Here is a 15443-nt window from a genome sequence, read left to right on the forward strand (position 1 = left end):
AACATGAGTTTGACAGCCCTGGTTTAGGGTCTACACAGACTGCCCCCATGTGGTTTGGACAATATTACCTTCAGAACTCTTTGGAAAGTGAGTTAAACTATGTGTCCACAAATGTGGACGTCATGCATGAAAGGGTTAAAAAATATGTATTAAAGGTTCCAGTGATTTTTTTTTTTTTTTTTTTTTGGTGGGGTGTGATGATATAATGTCTCACAGTTCTTTTTTTTTTGAGTCGAGAAAAAACAAACCCTAAAACTTGTGCCACAGCTGAATGTGCGGTGTTCTGGTGCAGAAGTGTCCCAGTGCAGGCTGCAGTGGGTTCTCTTCCTCTGGAACCCAGTCCACAGTCCGAACCATCGGTGCGTAATGGTGCAGGACTGGACGGCAGATGTTCCACCACGGGGACACTGTGTCTCTGCACACTTTATCTGAACTCTTCCGACTTCTGCGGCTTTTCTCCCAACGTAGGCGTGCGTAAAAGCCCCCCCACCTCCCCTCCCTCTCCCCCTCTTTAACTTTTTTTTTTTTTTTTTTTTTTTACAAACTTATCTGAGGAAGAGAAGAAGAAGAAGAGGAAGGAGGAGGAGGAGAGAGGGGGCAGAAGAGAAGAGAAGAGAAGAGAAAAGTTGCGCTACCTCTCTAAAACCGTCCCGGATTTTTACCGGGGAGTTGTCGTCATCAGCACCCCAGATCCCCCCCCCCCCCCCCCACCCCTACCCCATCCCACTCCCCCCTCCTCCCCTCCTCCCCCCCACAGCTCCCTAAATGGATGGGCCAGTCTTAGTCTATGCAGTTCAGCACAGGCCAAAAGATTGGAAACAACTTGTGAATATCCGTCAGTTTTTTGTGCGTTTAGGAGGAGAAACGCGTAGAAATGCCCGGCTGTTTCGCTGGAGTTCAACTCTGAGGACTTTTTTCTCTTGCATTTGCGCTTTTTTTTTTTTTTTTTTTTTTTTTTTTTTTTTTTTGTCCAGGAGGAAGGACTCTGCAAAGTTTACAACAGAAAGGAAAACTCACCGCTGAAGTGGCAGCTCTCACACTTCCAAGTCTTTCGCTATGGATTGTATGTATTTATTCATGTTCTTTTCACTCTGTCAAGTGTTTTTGGATCATATTTACGCAGCAGAAACGCATGGTAAGTATGAAAACAAAAAAAACTTTTTTTTCTCTTTCTGCTGCTTTAGGGATTTAACTGATTTATATGTCGGAGAAAATGTGACTTTAACAGAGAATATTGATCAAAGTGATGGCCTATTTTCAATGAGTGACTGCAAATCAATAGTGTTGAACTGCTTCTATCTATCTATCTATCTATCTATCTATCTATCTATCTATCTATCTATCTATCTATCTATCTATCTATCTATCTATCTATCTATCTATCTATTGCATATACAAACCTATTTTTCTATTAAGAGAATCCACATTATATTATATATTTACATGCTTTATTTCAACTATAACATAAAGTTTCTCCTCATATTTGCACTTTTTTTTTTTTTTTAATCCATTTTTACTCCTAAATCTCACCATCATTTGAGTTATTTCACTTTATTTTTTGCTTTATAGTGTCTTTCCATAGATCTGTGAATGTGATTCTCACTTGACACTATCTGTCTCATCAGAAAAACTCTCTGGAAAGTTAAGTGAATATGGTCTTATCGTGCCATTCAGCACAGACTCCCAGGGCCGGTACATTTCTCACGTGGTCTCAGCTGGAACTGGAAGTGGAAGTAAAGGTGGTGGTGGTGGTGGCGGCGGTGGTGGTGCTGCTGCTGATGCCACTGCCTCAGCCTTTGGCAGCAGAAGACGGGTGGCCCGCGGTGCCCCCCAGATGCCCTCGGTCACCTCTGCCTCTGCTCAGCACTTGTTTTTTAATGTCACTGTGTTTGGGAAAGAGCTGCACCTCCGCCTCAGGGCCAACAGGAGGCTGGTGGCCCCGGGGGCTCAAGTGGAATGGCAAGAAGACTTCCAGGAAAAAAGAAAGGAGAGGATACACGGGGACTGTGTTTTCACTGGAGATGTGACCGACATGCCCGAAGCTTCTGTGGCCATCAGCAACTGTGATGGACTGGTAAGACACACACACATATACACACATACATACACATATAAACACACACAGGGTGGGGAAGCAAAATTTACAATGAACATTTAGTTGTTTTTTCTCAGCAGGCACTACGTCAATTGTTTTGAAACCAAACATATATTGATGTCATCATCATACCTAACACTATTATCCATACCTTTTCAGAAACTTTTGCCCATATGAGTAATCAGGAAAGCAAACGTCAAAGAGTGTGTGATTTGCTGAATGCACTCGTCACACCAAAGGAGATTTCAAAAATAGTTGGAGTGTCCATAAAGACTGTTTATAATGGAAAGAAGAGAATGACTATGAGCAAAACTATTACGAGAAAGTCTGGAAGATACTATTAAAGAAGAATGGGAGAAGTTGTCACCCGAATATTTGAGGAACACTTGCGCAAGTTTCAGGAAGCGTGTGAAGGCAGTTATTGAGAAAGAAGGAGGACACATAGAATAAAAACATTTTCTATTATGTACATTTTCTTGTGGCAAATTAAATTCTCATGACTTTCAATAAACTAACAGGTCATACACTGTCTTTCAATCCCTGCCTCAAAATATTGTAAATTTTGCTTCCCCACCCTGTACATCCCATAAGACAACTAATTTTCTTCCACATTCACCCCAATTTGATCTCAACTGCCAAACCAGCAAAATAACAACACAATAACCTGTAAATGATGTCAACTTTTCCACTTTGTTTTAGTGCAATACAAAACAACCCCCAGTAAATTGTGAAAATAATAAATATAGGGAATATTGGTGAAGTTTTGCGCAAATTTCCAAAGGAAAAGCGACTTATGACAGTGGTTTGAGACACTTGGTTTATGTTCAATTAATGATATATTTTACTGAAAAAGTCACTTTTTTCCAAGTTTTTTTCAGTTTTTGGTATGGTAACCCTTAACCCTTTCATGCATAGGCCACTGCAGTGGACAGTTCTTCTCCAGCTGTTCTCTTCTATATTTGTGGGTTTTGTTATTTTAGTTCCATATCAACCAACACAGTGGACACTTAAGCACCATCCCATTATACACTGACATTCAGACCATTACTGTAACTTTGCTGTTCTTGATAAACCTGATCTGCATTAACATGTTTAAGTGTAAATCAATTGTTATTTGTTAGACAAAAAGTTTTTTTTTTGCATATTATCTCCATGAAGTGAGCAATTACTAGCATTAGAATATGTTAAAATGTGAGAAAACATCAGATTAGCAGCATTAAAAATGTTTTTATTTCATTGTTTTCATATCACTTTCTGATATTGGGTTTTAAACATGTTTCTTTGCTTCAAAAATTAAATGCATGGATATTTTTGTAACTCCATAGAAAAAAAAAACCAAAACTCGATCACATTGTTTTTTTCATGTCTAAGGAGGAATAAAAACACTGAAGAAAAAAATCTTGACTAAGGTTCTCACAGTTCATGCATGAAAGGGTTAAATGTAATTTCATCTTGATGATTAAAGTACATGATCAGTAAAATAAATAATAGAAAATACCTGATTTTCACAAAATGGAGAGGATAATGTTGTGACAAATGGTGATAAATCGCTTAAGAAAAGTTAAATACACAGAAAATTTTATTTGGGAACTAACACAGAAGTAGCACTGGGTCTTTATGGGTTAAATCAGGTTTATATCAGAGTTCATTCTTTCAGTAATGGGACTTTTCCATCACTGTAGATCAGTGAATGCAGACAAATGTGATGAAGATGATGGTGTCAGAACAGGATCTTCCAACATTTTAATACATATTAAAAGAAATCATTTAAGTAGGTTTTGGAAAATCTGATGTTGATGATATTTGGGTCAATTGTAGAGCGGCTAACATTTGCTTAGAGGTCTTATTTCTGTCTTTGTGCATAAGAAATCAATAGAAGTGAATCCCCAAAGGAACTTTGTGTTGGTAAATGCAAGTTATGCAAATTTACAGGACTTCAGTTCTGTTCAACATGTTGATGGTCATATGAACTATGTTTTCAGCTCAAAAATGTCCAATTTCATCACAATTAATGCTGTATTTTCATGTCACAAATGGCCAAGTTATATTTGAACTGAATTTACCTGAAAAACAAATATTCTATTCTTTCAGATTCCCCAGTTTTTCTTCCAAGATTCTATCCTACATATCACATGTTTTATTTTTACAGGTTGCAATATGGAGTATGGTGCTGATCCATCCTGCTTATGTTACGCCAATACATACATTAAGAATGTCACACGTCACTTTTTAAATCAACAGTTTTCTAATAATAAGCATTTTTATTTTTACAATTCTATATTGTTATTTCCTCTTTAGTATGATGATAAACTATACAATAAATAATTCTGATCCTAGTTTTTGCACAGGGATCATTAGTGTAAACGGTGACATGGCTGCTGAGCATCAGTATGATGGGATCTGTAACAACCATGTCACATCCGTCCACTGCCACATTTTGTGCTTTTGTGTCAGCTGTTATTGTTTTAGATCCACAATACTAACATTTATGGATAAGAGGATGATTAGCAATAGTAAGTATATAAGTTTATTACTAATAAAGTACTGGCACTGACCAGAGCATCATGGGTAATGTCACGTCCGTCCACCAGCAAAAATTTTCACATACACGTGCTATTCAAAATCCAATATTTCTGAAAATATAGCTTCCACTGTCAAATAATATCAGTAGTCTGTGCACAAATGTATGAGCATTATTTCAACACACTTCTATGCATTTCTTACAACTTTTTCTTTGACAAAAATGGCCACTCACCCTAAATAAATTTTAGCTGATTTACATTTACAAACTATCTTTCCACAAAAAACACATGAAAAACCTAAAAAACACCCTGACATTTTGTACGAAAAATAGGTACAATTTCAACAATATTAAGCCTCAACTTATCATTTGTACATGTGCTTAACAAACATTTGGTAACAAGCATAATATTGTTAAGCTAGAAAAGCCTCTATATATGTGCATTTAAGAAAGTCAAGATGTTTATTAACCGCAGAAAAGAAAAACCTATTTCATTTCCAGTTCGAGCCGCATGATAGTTTTTAAAACATCTCTAGTCAAAAATATTCTATAACAAGTGGTGCCAGGCACAACAAACCCCGCCCCTTGTATTGCATGTATTGTATCTTATTTTGGCATTGATCCATCGATGTGTGTGCTGATGTCATTATATCTGTTGCCTCTATATATGTGCCAAGTTTGAAGTAAATTGGAATAAAATTGACGTTTTTATAGACATTTCAAATTTTGCCCATTATAAGTAAATGGTGAAAAAAAGATATAAAAAAAAATCATAAAAACTTGTAACTTTGACCTACATTTCTCAAAATGTAATCACATCTATTCTGGGTCACTGGTAATTTATAAACCCAATTTGGTATGAATTCAACCAATAATTTTGCTGCTACAGACATCTGAAATTTCACCCATTATAAGTAAATGGGAGAAAAAAAAATATTTAAAAATTTTTTTAAAAATGTGAACTTTGACTTACTTTTCTCAAAATATAATCACATCTTTTCTGGGTCACTGGTAATCTATAAACCAAATATGGTATGAATTCAACCAATAATTTTGCTGCTACAGACTTTTGAAATTTCACCCATTATAAGTAAATGGGAGAAAAAAAAATATTTAAAAATTTTTTAAAAAATGTGAACTTTGACTTACTTTTCTCAAAATATAATCACATCTTTTCTGGGTCACTGGTAATCTATAAACCCAATTTGGTATGAATTCAACCAAGAGTTTTGCTGCTACAGATATTTGAAATTTCTCCCATTATAAGTAAATGGGAAAAAAAAGATTTAAAAAAATTCATTAAAAATTGGAACTTTGACCTACTGTTCCCAAAATGTAATGAGATCTATTCTGGGTCACTGGTAATCTATAAACCAAATTTGGTATGAATTCAACCATTAGTTTTGCTTCGAGAGTGTTGATACACACATGTGAACACACATGCCTTTCCCTCTTTGGTCTTTGGTGCAGCATCAGTGTGTTGTGTTCTCCATGCTTTTATCTTCAGAAATAGCCACTTAACATACTTTGTGCTCTAAACTCCCACTCATTGCGTCTCATAAGGCCTATAATAACGCAGTTCTCCAGTGAAACGCTAGCTTTGACTCAAACAGTCATTCCAGTGTAGGTAAATAGGTGGTTGTCAGAGGTTTGTTGTCTGTTTTTTATTTGTTTTTGTGCAGAGCAGAGGTTGTTGTCCTTTGAGTTACCCCAGATTTCAGCCTTCAGCAGCAAAAGAATCATAAAAATTACATTTTAAATCTACTCATGAGCCTGAAATGCACTAAATATGCTCTTTACGTATTGATTATTAACCAATAAAGACCCAAACATACACCAGTGACAAACAGCATCTACTGATCTGAAATGTTCAATAACTTTAGATCTACTAATTCTATCAATCCATGTAAATAATTGGTGTAAAATGCAGTTTGTCATCTTTTCATGGTCATCAGATATGACCCATTTGGATGTTTATAGGCTCCGTAGTTACCGTGGAAACACCGTCATCTTCTACAACATTGATTCACCAGTAAAACCCATAGAGTTGGATCAAGGACAGTGGATGGAGACACTGGGTTTATGTTCAATTAATGATAGATTTGACTGAAAAAGTCACTTTTTCTTCTGTTTTCTCTGTTTTTAATATAGTAAATCTCAACTTTAATCCGAGCTTTTATGAACATCTACATGATCAGTACATTAAATATAGCAAAATACCAGATTTATACTGATAAAATACTAAATACAGATAATACAATGTGCAATAACTTGCATTATTTTGCACAGTCTGAATTGCTCTTGCTCTTTGTATTACCTTTTTAACATATTTTAATATATTTTTACATTTTTGCACTTTTTAATTGCCCCGTGTATATTTGATTCTGTTTGTCTTTTTATTCTCCTCTGCACCGAAAAGTATTGAGCCCTAATTTCGTTGCATTTTATATGTGTATGATTGTGCAATGACAAAAAAGACTATTATAAATAAATGGCGATAAATCACTTAAGAAAGGTTAGATGTAAAGTAGGGCTTCTTTTTAGGATTTTTTTTGGCCAAAATTGTGCAGCCCTAATATAGATAAAATGATAACTTTCAAATATAATCTCGGCATGATGATTAACCCATAAAGACCCAAAAAGCATCAACTGAGCTAAACTGTTGATCCAATAATTCTATCAATCCATGCAAATAATTGGTGTAAAATGCAGTTTGTCATGTTTTCATGGTCATCAGATGTGACCCATTTGGACGTTCAGAGGCTCCGATGTGAACATGGAAACACCGTCATCTTCTACAACATTGATTCACCAGTAAAACCCATGGATTTGGATCTGCAACAGTAGACGGAGACACTGGGTTTATATTCAGTTAATGATATATTTGACTGAAAAAGTCACTTTTTCTTCAGTTTTCTCTGTTTTTGATATAATAACCATCAACTTTAATCTGAGCTTTTATGAACATCTTCATGATCAGTGAATTAAATATACGGAAATACCCGATTTTTACAGATAAAATACAAAATACAGACAATACTATTATAAAGAAATGGTGATTAATCACTTAAGAAACGTTAGATATAGAGAAAATGATAACCTTCAAATATAATCTCGGCATGATGATTAACCCATAAAGACCCAAAAAGCATCTACTGATCTAAATTGTTGATCCATTAATCCTGTCAATACATGCAAATAATTGGTGTAAAATACAGTTTGTCATCTTTTCATGGTCATCAGATATGACCCATTTGGACGTTCAGAGGCTCCGTAGTTACCATGGAAACACCGTCATCTTCTACAACATTGATTCATCAGTAAAACCCATGGAGTTGGATCAACGACAGTGAATGGAGACACTGGGTTTATATTCAGTTAATGATACGTTTTGTTGAAAAAGTCACTTTTTCTTCAGTTTTTTCTGTTTTGACACAATAACCTTTGACTTTGCTCTGGGCTTTTTTGAACATTTACATGGTCAGTCAATTAAACATAGGAAAATACATGATTTTCTCTGAAAAAAATGCAAAATTCTGATGATAATTAGGGGTGTGTATTGGCAAGAATCTGGTGATATGATACGAATCACAATACTAGGATCGTGATACGATATATCACAATATATCATGATACTGTTAAAAAGGCATTTTTTGTTTGTTTGTTTTTTTTTTTAATGATTATTTACTTGAAAAATTGAATTACACCAGAAATATCCAGAAATACTAAACACATTTTTATTTGATCACAACAGGATCTAATGCTATATCACAAAATTTTCCTGTGTTCAAACTTAAATTATGTTTTACAGACATTACAGTTTAAGATCCTGTTCAAATGTTCATATTCTATTAGTTCAGAACTAACATCAGAACATTATTTTAGTTCAATCCCAACAAAGGAACTAACATTATTTAATAACAGAGTGTTAAATAATAATAAATAAAATATAAAAAAAGAAAAACAAAAATGAGCCTCCACAATATCTGCATTTGAATAAATATCAAAAAATATCAATACAGTACTTTTTTAATATTGATATAGTATTGTGAAATAAAATATTGTGATATATTGCAGAACCAATATTTTCTCACACCCCTAATGATAATATTATAATAAATTGTTATAAATCATGTAGGAGAGGTTAAATAAAGAGAAAGATTGTTTTGCGAACTGCCATAAAAGTCACACTGGGTCCTTATTGGTTAAAGTACATGATCAGTAAAAATAAATAATGGAAAATATTTGATTTTCACTGAAAAAAAATACAAAATGGAGAGGATAATATTGTAATAAACCACTTGTTACTAAACCAGAGAAAACACCTATCTAAAGATATGCTTTTATGTCAAATATTTGAATATAGTTTTAATATATGACTATTTTAATTCTATATACCTAATATTTGGAACCAATATTCACTTTTAAAGTCTTTGAAAAAGGTTCGTTAAGCATCTTTTAGTTATTTATGTATTAAATTATAAAATTTTTTTCATCTTTTTTTGTGTCTTTTTTGGCCTTTTGTGTTGATATAATAAGTTCAAGTGAAAAAATCATAGACAGATGGGATAGATGAAGTTGAGCTGAAAAAAAAAGATACCAAACTTGGATATAGTAAACATTTCTTTCTATCGTATATAAATGCAAAATCAAAAGTACTCAAGCAAGGTTAAATATAGAGAAAAAATAGTTTGTGAACTAACACAAAAGTAGCGCCGGGTCTTTACTGATAAAGAAAAACTACTGTGAACATCCCTTTTTGTCAAAGCGGCCTCTGTTTTACTGAAAAAACAAAACAAAACAATGCAACACATGGAAGAACACGAGTACTGCTAATTGTTTTGAGACTTCGACATGGCCTCTGAGTTGCGATGAGAAGCAATTAACAGAAAGCAAAACAAAAACAAAAAAACCTCTTGTTTGGTTGTGAGAAAACATGACAAAAATCTATTGTGATGATATTTCACCTCCAACATTTCAAAGCCGCATAAATCAAGTGCTGGGTTGTCAACACGTTTCCAAAAGGCTAAATGTCGCTGTCAACACCGGTGACATGTTTCCACTTTTTACAGCCGTCTGAAGGTCTATTCATTGGACGGATAAAAGTGTCTGTTGTTTGGTGTTCTGACAACTCCATTTACCGTTTGTGTGAATTCAACGTTAGCATCACCGCGACCTAAAATAACTCTCAGTTGTGAATGTCATTTCTTTTGTTTGGGTGAAACCTCTAACATGTTCACCCTCAACCACAGAAGGATTTGCTCTTAGTTTTATCATCCTGAGTGTTTTGGAGGGCTAACCACACCTGCTAGCATGTTTAGCCAAATTATTTAGTGCACATTGTACGTATACAGTACTGAAAAGTCATCATCCACCATTAGGTTTGTTGTTTTAGGCAACACACATATGCACTGCAAAAATCTAAATCTTAACAAGTGTATTTTTTCTCATTTCTAGTCAAAATATCTCATCACACTTAAAATAAGACATAATCACCTAAAGAGTAACTTTTCAGTGAGATATAAGAACTTATTTTTTAGACAATAGATCTTGAAAATCTTATTTCAAGAAATCTTACCAAGATAATTTTCACTTGTTCCATTGGCAGATTTTTTTTTGCTTGAATGAAGCAAAAGAATCTTGAATGAAGCAAAACAAAATCTGCCAGTGGAACAAGTGAAAATTTTCTTTGTAAGATTTCTTGAAGTAAGATTTTCAGACCTGGATCAATGTATTTTTTTTTTGTAATTTTTTTGCATTATTAATTATATTCTATTTCTATTATTTATTACTTTTTTCTCTTCACACTTTCCTTTTTTTTTTTTCTTTTTAGCTCACCATCCGACAGGCCGTAAGCTATGGTTGTCATGCAGCGTCCGGCGTCATCGTTGTCGTCCGTCGTCGTCCGTCGTCGTCATCTGTCGTCCATTACAAAACTTTCAATCGTCTTCTTCTGCGAAACTACAATTTTGATTGACTTTTCAGTGAGATATAAGAACTTTCAAGAAATCTTACCAAGATAATTTTCACTTTTTCCATTGGCAGAATTTTTTTGTTTGAATTAAGCAAAAAAAAAAATCTTAAATTAAGCAAAAAAAACCTCTTGAATTAAGCATACATATTACATACATATAAATTTAAAGATTCATAAATGGTTTTCAAAACATTGGTTTGGAAAGATATTTTTGAGGAATACAATCAGGAATGATTTTTTTGATGGTGTTATGCAAATGTAGCTGTGTGGTCCCTCCATTTAATGATAAGGATGTAGATAGTTACTTTACCCTGTTTGAGAATGCGGCAGAAACTTTAGAATGGCCTAAGAAAGTTTGGCCGTTATTGTTGCAATGTGTGCTGACTGACTTGATTTTCTATATGACAATAAAAAATGTAGAAAACTTCAGACTTTTTCTATGAGCGCACTATAAAGGGTTAATTGTTAAGGTTTGATGTTAACCTTTCTATAGGGTACTCATTGAAATACTCTGAAATTCAAAATTTCAACCTTAGTCTGTTATTGGACATCGTCGTATACCTCCTTGTTGGTTGCCGCGACAACAGTCTCCGTCCTCTTGCCATAAAATACCCAAGCAGCACTTGCTAAAAAGTAAACACATGCAATAAAACAGCTGTTATAAGGTCATAAACTGATAAAAAAATCACTCATATTCACTATTTACAGATTCAAAATGTCTATGAAATCTCTCTGAATCACTTTTTTTGCCACTTATGGGCGAGGAACCAAATATGGTAACTTAAATGAACTTCATTTTCTATATGACAATAAAAAATGTAGAAAATTTGAGACTTTTTCTATGAGTACGCTTTAAAGAGTTATGTGTTCAGGTTTGATGTTAACCTTTTTATAGAGTACTCATTGAAATACTCTGAAATTCAAATTTTCAACCTTAGTCTGTTATTGGACATCGTCATCTGCCTCCTTGTTGGTTGCCGTGACAACAGTCTCCATCCTCTTGCCATAAAATACCTGAGCAGCACTTGCTAAAAAGTAAACGCATGCAATAAAACAACTGTTATAAGGTCATAAACTGATAAAAATCACTCATATTCACTATTTACAGATTCAAAATGTCTATAAAATCTCTCTGAATCACTTTTTTTTTGCCACTTATGGGCAAGGAACCAAATATGGTAACTCAGTGAACTTGATTTTCTATATGACAATAAAAAATGTAGAAAATTTGAGACTTTTTCTATGAGTACGCTATAAAGAGTTATGTGTTCAGGTTTGATGTTAACCTTTTTATAGAGTACTCATTGAAATACTCTGAAATTCAAATTTTCAACCTTAGTCTGTTATTGGACATCGTCATCTGCCTCCTTGTTGGTTGCCGTGACAACAGTCTCCATCCTCTTGCCATAAAATACCTGAGCAGCACTTGCTAAAAAGTAAACACATGCAATAAAACAAATGATATACAGTCATAAACTGATAAAAAATCACTCATATTCACTATTTACAGATTCAAAATGTCTATAAAATCTCTCTGAATCACCGTATGGTGTTTAAAAAAAACATGTTATTTTTTTTTATTAATTATTTTTTGAGTAATGCTACAGTACATACATAACAGTGGAATCACAGCGCATACATTATACATTGCCTTTTACTGTGTATTATTTTTCCCCATGCCCAAACCAACCTCAAGGTCCTCCAAGAGGGGGCAACAGCAGGAAAAAGAACATTATAACAAAGTCTCTGTGCAGTAGAAAATCAATGAAATAAGTAGAAAAGGTAACAAATATGTGATATACAGAAATAATAACTGAGCCGACAGACAATTGGAAAGAGGCAATAAACAAATGAATAAATAAAAAAATAAAAATATAATATGTGTATAAAAAAATAAGTAGACCAATCTGTGCCTACCTTTAAAATATTAAACATTACATAACAGTATCAAAAGCGAAAATAATAGGTAGACTGAATGAATTAAGATAAAAAACAACACCTAAACAAACAAAAAAACAAAAAGTAGAGAGCAGGATGATGGTGTAATTTTGCAGAAATTACCAAAAATAGTCACTTGCCCAATAAAGGGTATGAAAAAATAAGTAGACCTACCTTAAAATATTAAACATTGCATAACAGTATCAAAAGCGAAAATAATAAGTAGACTTATTTAATTAAGAAAAAAAAACATCTAAACAAACAATAAATAGAAAGTAGAGAGTAGGATGGTGGTGTAATTTTTGCAGAAATTACCAAAAATAGTCACTTGCCCAATAAAGGGTTAATCAGACAATGTAGTAGTGTTGAAGTACCATCAGTATTCAACCATTGTGGAGCTGTTACAGGGTATTCATGGCTGGCATTTCTCAAATAGTGTCCATATATAGGCACTCTAAACCTCTCAAAGGTCTGCATGAAGGATTGGTATTCACATTGTCTCTTTACTCATTCGATGTAAAGACCGTCAGAGTAAATCAATCTGTAATGAAAGCCCTATTCTGAGAAGAGCTCCGCAATGTTATCATTAATGTTATCAGCTCCTGAATGCCGCCACACGCTATCATCCTCGCCGTACGTGATAATACGCCGGGAGCCCAGCTGAGCCACTAATGAGTGTTTGCAGTCGAGCAAATGAGGGTGAATTTTCAAATGCGCGGTTGACATTAGAATTGGCACGTTGACCGAGCCAAGGCTTCTCCGAGTTCAGTGTGGGAACAGAAATAACACGTGTGGAGTGGGGGAGGCGATAACCTTCTGACCCGGCACTTCTCAAATGCTGCTTCAATGTCGTCACATATTCTGACAAGTTTACATGTGATAACGCTGACATTCGTCTCTAAATGTTGGTTTGGAATTAACATTTGCGCACCTCTGCATTTCTTCGTTGTCTGTATGTTAAAATGATCAGCTTTTTATACATGTTGAAGGAGGGAGACCTGTCATGGAGTACACTGGTCTACAAGGAAAACGCTTCCAGAATAAAAGTAATGAAATTTTACCACATGAGAGTCACTGACAAAGAAAAATCAAGTCAAAAATGCTGGTTGGCTGAACTTTCCAAGATGCAGCCTTGGGTCAAAATGTGAAACTCAAGAATTAACGAGAGAATGGGTTTGACTCCAAAGGAATATTTGTCTCAGAGCTACAAGATCTACTTCAAAACACTGTCTGCACATTAGAATACATTCACTTTATAGGTTCTATTTAGTGGAAGATTTATAAAACTATTATATAAATGTACATAAACCAATATATACAGGGTGGGGAAGCAAAATTTACAATATTTTGAGGCAGGGATTGAAAGACAGTGTATGATCAATTAGTTTATTGAAAGTCATGAGAATTTATTTGCCACAAGAAAATGTACATAATAGAAAATGTTTTTATTCTATGTGTCCTCCTTCTTTCTCAATAACTGCCTTCACACGCTTCCTGAAACTTGCGCAAGTGTTCCTCAAATATTCGGGTGACAACTTCTCCCATTCTTCTTTAATAGTATCTTTAAGAAAGTCGACATTGCTGTGTGATGTTCTATTGGTAGCATGTTCTAAACGCCCCAAATAACAGAATCCAGAGGGTTTAGATCTGGGCTAGAAGGCGGCCGTAAACATGATTCCCAAAAATTGCTAAAGTTGGATTTGTTGCTGTTGTCAACAAGTGTTTTGGTTCTTGTGTAAGATTTTAACTTCAAATCATATTTTACTGCATTTCTAACGGTCTTGTTGTCTACCTCAAGTTCAATTGCCATTTTTCTCATGGATTTGGTTGGATCCTTTAGGATTTTGGATTTGAGAGCTTTAATAAAAGCTTTGGTACGTTTTTTGTTGCTTCCTCCACTTCCAGACTTTCTCGTAATAGTTTTGCTCATAGTCATTCTCTTCTTTCCATTATAAACAGTCTTTATGGACACTCCAACTATTTTTGAAATCTCCTTTGGTGTGACGAGTGCATTCAGCAAATCACACACTCTTTGACGTTTGCTTTCCTGATTACTCATATGGGCAAAAGTTTCTGAAAAGGTATGGATAATAGTGTTAGGTATGATTATGACATCAATATACTGTATGTTTGGTTTCAAAACAATTGACGTAGTGCCTGTTGAGAAAAAACAATTAAATGTTCATTGTAAATTTTGCTTCCCCACCCTGTATGTGGTAGTAGTAGTAGTAGTAGTTTATTCAGTCATGACAACACCAAATATTGTACACAGTATTAACATTTCACGCAAAAGAAAGAAAAAGAATCACAGAATCACAAAATCAAGAAACATGTGTTGAATAATGTGTTGAATAGTGACTGAAAAGGTATATGCAGAAGCAGACTGCTTATCAAGGCCTATCCTATATTACAACTTTTTAGGCTACCAACCTCCAAAGAAACAACAATAACAACAACAGATAATTAATCGCATTTATAAGCTTCAAAAATAGCTTTACAAACCATTTTCTTAAAAACCAAAAAAGAATTACATGCTTTTAAATTTATGTTGGCATCATTCCAAAATCTAACTCCAATAATGGACACACATCTCCTTTTCATACCTTTTTTAGCTTTTTGTACAGTAAATTTGCAAACACCTCTGAGATTATATGGAATGTCCTGAATTGAAAAGAACCTCTGTATTGGGTCAGGGAGCATTTTTGATTTTGCTCTGAACATAATTTGCATTATTTTATAATAAAAGAGATCATAAAATTTCATCACATAAGAATTTAGAAAAATTTAGAAAATGTGTAATAACACTTAATCATATACCTTGAAAACATTAGCAAACCGGCACTTTTGTCATTTATTTTCCAATGAATCTTATTAAAATACGTAACATTTAGCACATTTAATGTCTGAAGCAAATC

General features: G+C 34.2%; 1 protein-coding gene across 1 annotated transcript in view; it reads left to right on the forward strand.

Annotated features, from left to right (window-relative positions):
• The first annotated feature begins 565 nt into the window (after positions 1 to 565).
• adamts14 (ADAM metallopeptidase with thrombospondin type 1 motif, 14) overlaps positions 566 to 15443 on the forward strand; it is a 205587-nt gene continuing 190709 nt past the window's right edge. The window contains exons 1-3 of the mRNA XM_030122123.1: positions 566 to 932; positions 964 to 1135; positions 1626 to 2074. Of these exons, the coding sequence (XP_029977983.1) occupies positions 1057 to 1135; positions 1626 to 2074 (528 nt within the window). The 5' untranslated portion in view covers positions 566 to 932; positions 964 to 1056. The remainder of the gene's footprint in view (positions 933 to 963; positions 1136 to 1625; positions 2075 to 15443) is intronic.

Source organism: Sphaeramia orbicularis, chromosome 19, assembly GCF_902148855.1.
Source record: "Sphaeramia orbicularis chromosome 19, fSphaOr1.1, whole genome shotgun sequence".
Taxonomy (NCBI): domain Eukaryota; kingdom Metazoa; phylum Chordata; class Actinopteri; order Kurtiformes; family Apogonidae; genus Sphaeramia; species Sphaeramia orbicularis.